The sequence below is a fragment of the Aptenodytes forsteri genome, unplaced genomic scaffold (assembly GCF_000699145.1).
Source record: "Aptenodytes forsteri isolate BGI_AS27 unplaced genomic scaffold, ASM69914v1 Scaffold340, whole genome shotgun sequence".
In the NCBI taxonomy this organism is placed as follows: domain Eukaryota; kingdom Metazoa; phylum Chordata; class Aves; order Sphenisciformes; family Spheniscidae; genus Aptenodytes; species Aptenodytes forsteri.
Window position 1 is genome coordinate 1,860,432 of NW_008795441.1, and position 11,536 is coordinate 1,871,967.

The following is an 11,536-nucleotide window of genomic DNA, read 5'->3' on the forward strand; positions in this document are numbered from 1 at the left end:
TACAGACTGATTCCTAGTCACTGTTAAATGTGACAGATGAGTGGAAAACAAGTATTACTACTGCCCTGCTGCTAGCAGAGGACTAGCACGTTTATTCCACATTTTGGAATAAGGGGACTCCTTGTCTGGTGATCTCAAAGTTCTGAAACACTTTCCTGTGTAGGTCCTCTAACACCAATTGACATTACAGTATGAGAGATAGCAAAGGAATAGGCATTCCTGTATCCCATCAGAAAGCACAATGTAATGCAACATTTGTATTACTTTTATACGTTATGTGGTGTGCACAGCCTCATATGTCCCCACCTCTTTCCTCTCTTCACTGACAGCCTCCTATACAATAATTAAGATATGTATCTTTATGCATAGATGCAACCCGATGGGGAAGATTTTCAACACACAACTGTCATTCAGGGTCTCCAAAGACAAGAAGAAAATGAAGAGTTAAAGGTACATTTTAATTCTTTGGAGTCTACTTCTACAATAGGATTGCATCATACTGGCATGGTACGCAAGTAGTCAGTACCTGTGGTGACCTTCTCAACTATAACAAGTGATCCCTTACTAAATACCACTGATATGCATGCAAAAGCAGCAAAATGCAGAACTCCCTGTCAGATGCATACTGATTCTCTCCATGCCCAGTACCAAGCACTGCAGTAAAAATAAGAGAAGGGAAAGAGACACATGAAGAAACCGAGGAGAAAATAATCCCGACAAACTGTGATGGCCCAGAGTTAACAGGTCAGCCCTACATACAAAGTACTGTACTTTTCCAAGAAAACAGTCACTTGCTGCTGTCCCCTTTGTGGGTAGCCAAGTAGACGAGCTTCATGCTGTAACATTGAGGCCAAGGCAAAATTAACCTAAAGATTATTGTGATGGAGAAGATGATGAATTTAATTAAACTTCAATAAACTAACTAAACTTCACTAAACTTCCCCTCAATAACAGCCCACCTTTTGTTATAAAGATTCTCCCTTTCTCTTCCTGACGCTTCATCAGTTATTATTATGCGTATGATCTCACTTCTTTGCACTGCTTGGCTACCCACCTTCTCAGAACTCAGATATCTATAACACCTCATCTTCTTCTCCCACATCACACGGTGATCAGGAAACCCAGCAGGCAATGATTTTCAAATGAGTGTACCTAAAGCCAATCCCCACATTATGCTGAAACCATTCACAATGGAAATCAGTTTAGAAACCATTTCACTTTGATAAGAATCACCATGGGAAAACCATAGCCTGCCTTCCACAGACCCTCCCACGGATCTGTCAGCTCTGTAAACCTCTGCTATGGATCAGGCTATTTGCTTCTGCCCACATAAAGTCCATAGCAAAGCAAGTACAGATATTAGTCCAATGAGTCAATGGCCATATGCATGCATAAAGTGAAAATAAAGGTGGATTATCTTTTCACGTATGCCACTGTGTAAATGTTTTGTAATAAATAATAACGGCCACTATCAATCAAGAGAGTGGAGAACAGATGGGAAGGAGGTCGTGTTGAGAGAAAGGACTCAAACAGGAATATGTATTTTCTCCCCCACCTTCCCTGGTCTGATAACAGCCCTAAATAAACCCTTGCAAATCTCCATCAGTGTGTTCCAATATTCCATGCAACTCTGGCTGCTTTACTACCACAGCACAGCAGAATCACAGATATTAACGCATCTACAAAATGCTGCAACATCAGAATGTGGGTTTGGGATTCCCCCAAGGAAGGATCCCCTTCTATGGATCAACCCCTCTATCCAGCATTATGGTCATTTCATCTACTGTCACACCTTCAGGCAGGTTTGACAACAGATCTGACCCTGGAAAAAAAAAAAAGTCCCTATTAATGATGAAGCTCAAACTCCTCCTCTTCTTGAACAAAAACTCAGGGCTAGCTGAATTTCTCAGTTTTCTTACTTTTGTAAGAAAATATTTTATATTTAAGTCTTTAAAAGAAGTGAATGTTTACTTGATGGCTGCTATTCTGTCCAGCAAAACAATTGCTGAATCTCCAGGTTTCTCTCCAGTGCTAAAAGTTTAACATTACAACTTGAATTAAGGTTTCTTAATGGATGTTGTAGCAAATTCACTTAAGGCTGCAGATTTAATATAAGAGGGCAGTCTGTGGCACACATTTGTAGGTAACAAGCATTTTTACCAAAATAATCTAAAACTTTAAATGACGTCTAAATAACTCTAAATAAAAAGTGGGTTCCAGATTCTCATTCGTAATAACATCATTGTACACAACTCTGGTTGCAAAAGCCTTTAAAATGGATAAAAACTACGGCCCCCGACACTCCCAGATCTTGTTACTCTTTGCAACCCATTATCAATAACTTGGTCTTAGTACAGCACTGAATATCTAAACATACCTAAAAATATACGTAAAACATTGTGCAAGGATTACATTAGGGCTGCATTTATGACCTATACTCTACTCTGTTCCATCGCAGCTGAAGTGCAGTCTGTATCTGAACGATAATGGCTTCACTCTTGCTCCTAAAACCCCAGAGGAAGGCAGAAAGCTTTACACCACGGCAGGCAAAGCAGGATCCAGCCCTTGAGATTTCCCATTCTACAGAGACGAGCAATATTACCCTCCAGACTCAGTTGTTGTGATAGGTCTTAAACACAGCAGAACCGTGGTGTTTCCCAAAGGAGTGACATGAACTGAGTATTTATCTTCTTGGCAGTGTCGGGGCAGGCAATTGATGGCATATCGGAATTTAACTGGCAATGCAGATTCAGAAAGGTTGAAAACTACAATCAGGTTAAATCGGTATCTATGAATAGTGAACAGCAGAAGAGGCTGAAAAATCATCCTGTGCTCAGCCCAGATGTCACACAGGGGGGCTTCTTCCCCCGCTTCCCCCCACCCCACCCCCCAAAAGACCCCCCCATAACACTGAGTTGGAAAGACAGTAAAGAAAAACACTTTGCTTTACATATTAAGAACTAATCTATAATACTGTAAGCAGCCAAAATAGCGTGTATTTCAAGAACTACCCAACCATCTTGAAAACAAAAACACACCTGAAAAAAACCCCACAAACAAAATCCAAAAGAGCCAAACAATTTTTTTTTGTATTTTTGTATCTTTTTGTTTTTGCATGGCATGTTTTTTAGTTAGTTATGAAAATGACAAAAAAAGAACAGCATGGACTACATACCTTAGCTATTTGGACACACCAGTTTAGCAGAAGCTGGGAGCCAATATTATCCTTATGTTCATGAACATAATCCAACAGGCAGCCATGAGGCATCAGCTGAGTGACTAGTTGAATGGTCGGGCTCAAGCAGACACCCAGGAGTCTCACCAGGTGTGGGTGGTCCATGCTGGCCATGATAAGAGCTTCCTGTAACAACAAAAGTGACCCAGTTACTCCAGTGTGCTTAAAGACTCTATGCATAGAAGATTTCCCATAGAGCATCTAAAGGAGATCAGTGTCCCCTAAGTACCACGAATTCCTGTGTTGTCCATCCAGTGCTAGGCACACCTAGGCAAAATCCAGTCTCATGTAATGTTTGCTTGATGTAGTGAGCCCCAAGCAACGGGTCAGACTATCTGAACAGATCCAGTGAAGGCTCAGATCAGAAATTCTGAACTGCCCTATATTCCCTGTCCCATTACAGGCACAGAAGCAAAGATGTAAGTGTGACACACTTGACTTTGCTTAAAGGTCTCATTGGTCTTGTTTTACTTCCCTTAATTTTGTTTCTTGAATACATTTTCCCAATTTGTGGTCAATCCATTGGGCATCAGCTTTTTTTAATGCAAGCAAACTATGCCACTCATGTATAGTTAGATGGCCAGTTAGGCCTCATTTGGCAAGATATTTGATTAAGCTGTGCTAAAATGCCTTACTGGATCAGAGATTTTATGCTTAGTATTTTACAGGCTTAAGCAAGTAACATTTGTGTGTCAACCGAAGCTTTCCCAGAGTTCAACCTGCAAAGGGTTAAGAATGAGGAGGTTTAGCGTGGACTTTCCAAATGTGTCTGATGCTCATAAGTCCTACTGAAAGTCAGCAGATTTGTTAAGCCATTAGGATATGACAATGCTGCTGTCTGTATGACTGTTGTATAGCAATAGCCTAAACTAGCAATCGTGATGGTACAGTAGTAGCCCAGCTGCCTGTCTCCTGATGTTACCACAAGTAGAGCACTACACAAAGCAGCAGCCTTCTAAATCTGAGCCTCTTAGCTCAGCTCCTGATTCTTCCAAAGTCATCTACCAATAGATCTTGGGTGAGTTATTTCCTTTTTTCTATGCTTCAGCTTCCCACACAACAAACAGGAGATAATATTCCTTTCTTTCTTCTATACTTTAATTATTTTTTCAAGATCATAAGTTTTCAGAGGTTTTCAGCTAGCAAGTTGGATTGCCCCATACCAAGGACCAGAAGGACTTAATCTTGGCTATGCTATTCAGCCCTAAAGTTTGTACCACTGACAAGTAACACAGGAGCTCCCTATAAAAAAACTACATATCTGTTCTTAGAGGTAATGCTGCCATCACAAGCAACTGGCATTCAAAAAAGGCAGGGAGAAAGCTTTTCTCTCTCATTCACTAAGCTAAGTCCTCCATTTCAAGACCACTTCATCATGGCAATGGAACAATGAAACGTGAGATGAAACTATGGCTTTGTAAAGCTATTTTGGTTCTCTTTCTCAAAAAACCTATACGACATCTTTCTGACAACTTAAAGAATAACAGCTGTAATAGTGCCAAAGAAAGAAAGATAGAAAAAAAAGGATGAGAAAAAAGTTGGCATCAGAGAACACAGCATGCCCCCGCCCCAAATCATAAAAGGTTTGGGTTTTTTCCCCCTTCCCTATATTAAGGCAAAAAAAAAGTCCTGGCAAGTAGGCTGAGTTTGTATTAAAGGAAATTGCTCATCATAGTACAAAGAATATTTGAAACCAAATTGCAGAGTATTTGCATAATAGTTCTCTCTCTTTCTTTCCCTCTCTTTTTTTGTTAAAACGAAAAGATGAACAAGGCACTAATTGTAGGGTGTTTTTCCCCCCAGTAAGAAAAGAGCAGATGGCCTCCACTGGCGGGAGTATCTCCTTCCTTTTTCTTCCTAAACGTATGTGAAAAATAAAATAAATAAATGAATAAATAGGGCCTATTTGATGGGATGACTGGAGGAGGACCTCTGAGGAAGATTCCAATGTAACAAATTAGAAAAGGGATCTTAATTTAGTTTTGCTCACATTCAAATTAATATAGTTCTCGCTCACTCAACTCGTATGTACAGGGTCTCCTTGAAACAATTTTAGCCTCTCTTCTGCTGTCACTAGAAAATGTCACTGAAGGCCACCAGAATAAATACCTGTTGACAGGTGCGTTATCCAGTTTCAGAGCACAAAATTACTCTGCCTCATTTTTCTCCTGCACATGCATAAGGGGATAGTACTTGTTGCCCTCTCCCTCTCTGAGTAAAGGTAAGAGTTTCTCCAGGAACTTGGAGCGGGTGTACTTTTCTGTATAATGAGGACTGATTAGAACATAAACAATATATTCTTTTTGCTCACCAAGGGACCAGATGGAAAGCTTTGAAACATGTGCTCCATTAGTCTCCAGCTACTTGCCATTTACAAGTCTATCTGAGTCCAAAGGAAAGACACTTCTGTACAATAATAAAAGCAAGCAGTGGCATTTGTCTCATTCTGATGTTATGGGAAAGCACATATTCTTCCACTAGTTTTGGGCAATGGTTTCAGAAAAAAATAAAAATGTTGTTAATAAAATATTATGGACTGCTCTGTAATGAATTGAGACACACAACAGAGAGCAAGGAAACCTTCATTATAGATCTAAGTCACTAATGGATACTAATTTACCATGAATCCTGGCTTCACATAGTTATTCTCATTAGTAAAAGTATTGTTATTTTTATTGAACTCGCATCTACAGGAGAACTAAATTCAGGGTTATGTCTATCCGGCACAGCACAAACACAAAGTAAAAGAGATTGCAATTGTTCTGCCAGAACCTAATTAGACAAAACAGACAAACAACAACAACAGAAACATTATGACTTAGTAGCATTTTAAAAATCTGTTCAGCAAATAAGGAACACTAGTCCCCATTTTAAAATCTGTTTGGACACGAAAGACCCTAGAGCTACAATCTTCATGGCACTTAGGCACTCTGCAGCCTGGTTCCCAATTAAATTTTCTAAACCCTTTAATCAGGTAAGGCACCTAAGCTCACAGACTTGGCGGTCTGACACTGGCATCTTTCAAAACTGGCTTCTGCAATTTCCCTCATCTTTTGGTAGCCTTACTTCTGCAGAGCTTGTCTCTACACTCAACTGGCACAATTATACAAATTATTTTAAAATTGCACCTATTCTAATTTAATAGCGAGGAAACTGAGGTACAGGAAAGCACAACCTACTATCCACAGTCACATAAGAAGCCTGGAGCAGAAGTGGGAACTGGGCCCCAGATGACTTTATCCTTCTCTCCTGAAAAAAAATCCTTTGAAGGTTGAAATAAAACAGGGGAGGAGGGGAGAGAAATTATTAAGTTACAGTACTTTATCTTTCCCCCAGGAGTCAGTGTCTTTGTAACATCATGTGCTTACACTAGCATCTGAGAAATGACAGGAGTGGTGACAGTTTTCAAAGGCTCCTGTTGGACATCAGGCACCCTCCTTCATTCATCTGCAGGAGCAAGAAGTCTTATCACAAGAGTAACTCCCCAGCCAAACCAAATGTCTTCCTGGAGTTTGTTCATGCTACTGTCACTGCTCAGGTATTAATTATCACAGCAGTGCGTGGCAGCCATACACAGGATAGCTATAAGCCAGCCAGCTTAGACACAGGTAGCAGTTGTGAAGCTCAGCTTGCCCTTACCTCTGAGATGTATTTTGCAGTCTACGGTGAGCCCTGGCCAGCTGAGGTACTGCAAGATCTCAAATGAGTTACTTAAAACCAAGGCTGTGTATGTATATTCTATTCACAGCAGTGCTTACAATGTTAATATATATATATCTGAGGGGATGGCTGGTAAAGAAAGACCTTGATGCAGAAGGCAGCTAATCCCGCAAGTAGCTTGGCAGGGCCATTGTTGCGTCCCCCCAGCCTCGTCACAGAGAGAACAGCAAGTGACTTTGAGCCTTCCATGTTCAACTCAGTATTATACTTCTCAGATACGCTATTTTGTAGAAAGAAATGGCGTCATGTCAATCATTCCTCTCTTCTGCCCCTTTTGAATGTGGTTGAATTATTGCCACATTAAGCTCAACTCCTGTGGTTTATATACACAACCCTATATTAAACAATTATATTAAACAATGACATGTGTTATTTTAATGCTTTACACTGATCCATCTGTTGTGCATTTAGTAACACAACAGCATACCCAAGAAGAAGGGTGAGTTTGTAGGTCCCAGTGAACCGTCACCAGACCTATGACTGGTTTCTGTCAGCAGAGCTATGTCAACAGGGGTCTGAGGAGGTGCAATTGCTAACCCACAGCGAGAGGCCAAAAGAAGCCCTCAGAGCACCTGTATTAGACTGTCAAAACATGCTTAGAAAGGTAGAGCTTATTTAAGTCACGAGAGCTGGCCGTCACTGTAACAACACAACACATAGTTACGTCCAGGCTAAAAGTACTCGTCGACATGGATGACAAAAGGAACTAGCCACTCACTTCTCACAGGTCACTTAAGTCGCCTTCACTCCTTAGATGGCTTTGAAAATCCCATGTAAAACTGTTGCCTGATCTATCCATACTCTGCAGTCAAGTTTGAAATGCCTTTAAGTTGACTGCTGTTTTTGAAAAGTAACTCAAAATCCAACTAAAGCAGGCTTTTCATTTTGGCCTTCCAGGATGAGGAAGAAAAAACAATTCTCAAGACTGTGAGAAGAAAGGGTGCTCTGAGTAACACCTACAGCACATCTTATAAGATGGTATTTAACTTCCCCCTTTCCTACTTTGATGTGTTATTGCTAACAATTACAACTGAACATAAATATTAGCCAGCATGATTGTTCCTGAAGAGCATCCTTTGATAGCGTTTTTGTTTCTCTGACGATTTATTTTGTAAACCAGCAGACTCAGCAAGGTGCATGTGCCACTAGTAAAATAATGCCATACTTATGTCCATGTTGAAAATTTATTCTCCACACAGAGTGGTCCAGGACACAACGCTCTTCCAGCACATGTCCTCATTAATTAGTACACCAGTTCAGTACATGGTCAAGCATCCCTGGCCAGACTGTTCCTGAGATGCTAGAGATGGCATACAGGCAACTCCTGAGACCCCTGGGGTCCTGGAACCGGGAATAGCTGACAGCGAGCCATCACCCTGATGAGTCCAAAACCATCCTCTAAAGGAAACCTGAACATCAGAATTGGTCAAGAGACCTTCCCTCAGCTGCTTATGGAGGCTGTGAAAGATGTTAACAGGTTGTGTCATTAAGAGTCCTGTACCACGGGGTGGATCCCAGCACCGTCTATCGCAGTGCTTTATAACCTCATCTTATTGCTGAAGACTTCACGTAACAAGAGAATTAGCATTTGAAGCAATATTATCTCCTTATATCAGATTTAAATATCTGGCAGAGGGGAAAAGATACTCCTTCTGAAGGCTTGTTCTTTAACACATGACCTTCCTGAGCGCCAATGGCCATGCCACACAGAGCACTGGGAGAAGCTTATTTACAGGTAGCCCATGTCCCCTTCCAGTGCTCCACATACACATGCTATCCCTCAGAGCCAGTGCAGGAGAAACGTGCTCCCTGTTCCAGGGAAGTATCACAGATCTGCTGCCCCCATTCAGCAAGCCTAGGTTAAATTTTACTGCTCCAGTTAAGCCAGATGAACATATGCACCTGATAAAGAGTTCGGTGAGCAGGGATAAAGTCTGAAAAATCTTTGGTTTCCTAACCTTCTGCTTCTAATTGTTTTCACCATAAAATGCCCCCAAACAAAACAAAACAAAAGAAGCCAGAAAAGAACAACCCACCTGTTTTTCCTAATCATTGTCGAGTAAATAAATGTACTTAAAAGCTGACTTCAAACTATGCTGTGCATTTTCCTGAAAGCACAAGCTATGCTGTGGTAACAGGAGAGATACTACAGTGAATACACTGCTTTTTACATTAATTTTACAATGCTTCTAATGGCTAGGGTAAACACCTGTCTGGAATGCACATCTGACCTACTTCAGGGCAGATCCAATTACAGTCCAGCATATTTTCAATGCCTTTTGTTTGTCTGCTAGGTCTTACAAATTTTTAGGTTATAGCCAACTTAGCCTATGCAGTCTGCACAATTACTTAAGCTGAGAGACAGCACAACATATATACTCAATAACATACATGCCCACATTTATCGTATGACAATGATACCCATTGTTATATTTCCCCTGTACTTCCTATGCAAGATGCTGTTTTCAATTGCTTAACAGCATTGCTATACTTTCAACCCTTGGGCTGCAATTTTTCACCACTCGGGCAAATGCTCTCTGGAAAGCTTCTGTTGAAATGTCTCAGCCATTTCTGAAAATGAAGTGAGAGATGCAGCTATAGGGACCAACAAAGGATATCAGAGTCCCACAGCAGGACAGTATCAAACAGAGGGAGGACAGTAACAGCATAAACTGCCACAGCTGTTTTTCCAGGAACAGTTTTATAGTCATTAGGAGCAGACACATTTAATAGGGCACTTTCAGGCAAAAGTCTTATTTGGGACTTGGCAACAGCTTCTATAACCAATTTTACTGCTGTGTAATACAGTGAACAACACTTGAATGCTGCAAGGGCAGATTCAACCCTGAGGTTACTACTGCAGGACTGAGCTACACGCTTTAACTTGACTCATGTGAGTATGGTAGCATATCCCGTGTCCTGTGATGAAACATGTTTCTGTCACTGTACCCTCCTGAGAGACGGTGACAACACCTAGTTTGTGTACAACAAATTCTCTCAACTTCTCACTGGAGAAGCAGGACTCAGGAGCAAATGAAGAAAGGTTTTTTTAAAAAAAAAAAAATCTTTCTATACATCCACATCCATACTCCAAGCATAAAGCGAGATGAATACTTACAGTAGGTACAGTTTCATCAATGGTTGTTGCACAGAAGTGTAACAGTGCACATTCAGGTCCAAATCCTATATGCACATTCACACAACCAACTGCTTTTTCTTTGGGGAAACACTGAGTTTGGCTGGCACAACAAGAAATAACTATAGGTCTAAATCAAGGCCCTGTTATTAAGGAAGTCTAACAGGCTGTTAGCTAGAGTTTTGCACTAACCACCATCTCCGTGAATCTCCTCCTGTGCTCGTTTTGCTTTAGGAAGCCACGTTAAGGAAGCTATATGTGACCAAACAGAGGAGGTAACAGTATGAGTCTTGTTAAGATGTGTTTCCTCAGAGCCAGGACAAACTCTTATGATTAAAGAGACTACAGGCTTTGAATGGGTGGTTTTGGACTTTACCTCTTTTGGACATAAGACATTTGAGCTTTTTTGAGTTCAGTTTCCAACGAGGAGCTTGACCAGAGATCTGTTGGGTAGTAAGTGGAGTCACCTGCATATTTAGACTGGAGTACAAGTGTGCTGCGCCATTAAATGGTGAGATTAACTTATTCCTTCAGAAAGTTCTGGAAATCCAGTTGCCAGGTGTGCCACTACACCCAAAACTTTCTAGGATAAAAACTAAGAATGATAAAGAAAAGAAAATAAAATTCCACAGCATGGACCACACACTGTGGTCTATCATGCACAAATGTGACTGAAGCAGCATCAGGCAAGTACCGCTCACTTGGCTCTGCCCAAGCTAGTGCCGTTGGGAGAAGTTGGCTCCAGGTCAGTGTCCCACGTGCATCCAGGCTGCAGTCTGGTGATGGGCAAGGCATGGTACAACACTAGAGTAATGCGCTCTCCACTGTCCAGGAGCAGAGCTGGTCTCCAGCTGGGGCGCTGCTAAACAGGTGCACAGCCTTTTCTGGAGGTGGTATGTGTCTTTAAGTGTGCTGTATTTCTCAAAGCAGGCATACCTTCTGATACTCCTTGGCTTGTCACAGCACTTGCACACAGCAGAGAGGGTATGTAGTCTTACTGACTCAACACTGCAGAGGCAGAGCCTGCATTGTTGACACTGAATTCAAATGCATGCAATTGCCCCATGTGATTCAAATGCATGAGAGAGATGCCCCACTTCCCTGCAAATACTTGAAACTAACACAATCCAGGGATTTGAATGCTCTCCCTCTCAAAGGTGACACTTACAGATTGTTGAGTCAAATATACCGTGCCCACCTGTCCTGGTTTCGGCAGGGATAGAGTTAATTTCCTTTCTAGTAGCTGGTACAGTGTTTTGGATTTAGGATGAGAACAAAGTTGATAACGCACCGATGTTTTAGTTGTTGCTAGGTAATGCTTACACTAGCCAAGGACTTTTCAGCTTCCCATGCTCTACCGACTGAGAAGGCTGGAGGTGCACAAGAAGCTGGGAGGGGGCACAGCCAAACTGGCCAAAGGGACATGCCATACCATGTGACGTCAT

General features: G+C 41.4%; 1 protein-coding gene across 1 annotated transcript in view; it reads right to left on the minus strand.

Moving 5' to 3' along the window:
• The window catches only part of ERBB4 (erb-b2 receptor tyrosine kinase 4), a 423,308-nt gene that overhangs the window by 104,281 nt on the left and 307,491 nt on the right, over positions 1-11,536 (minus strand). The window contains exon 19 of the mRNA XM_019472536.1: positions 3,176-3,361. Within this exon, the coding sequence (XP_019328081.1) occupies positions 3,176-3,361 (186 nt within the window). The remainder of the gene's footprint in view (positions 1-3,175; positions 3,362-11,536) is intronic.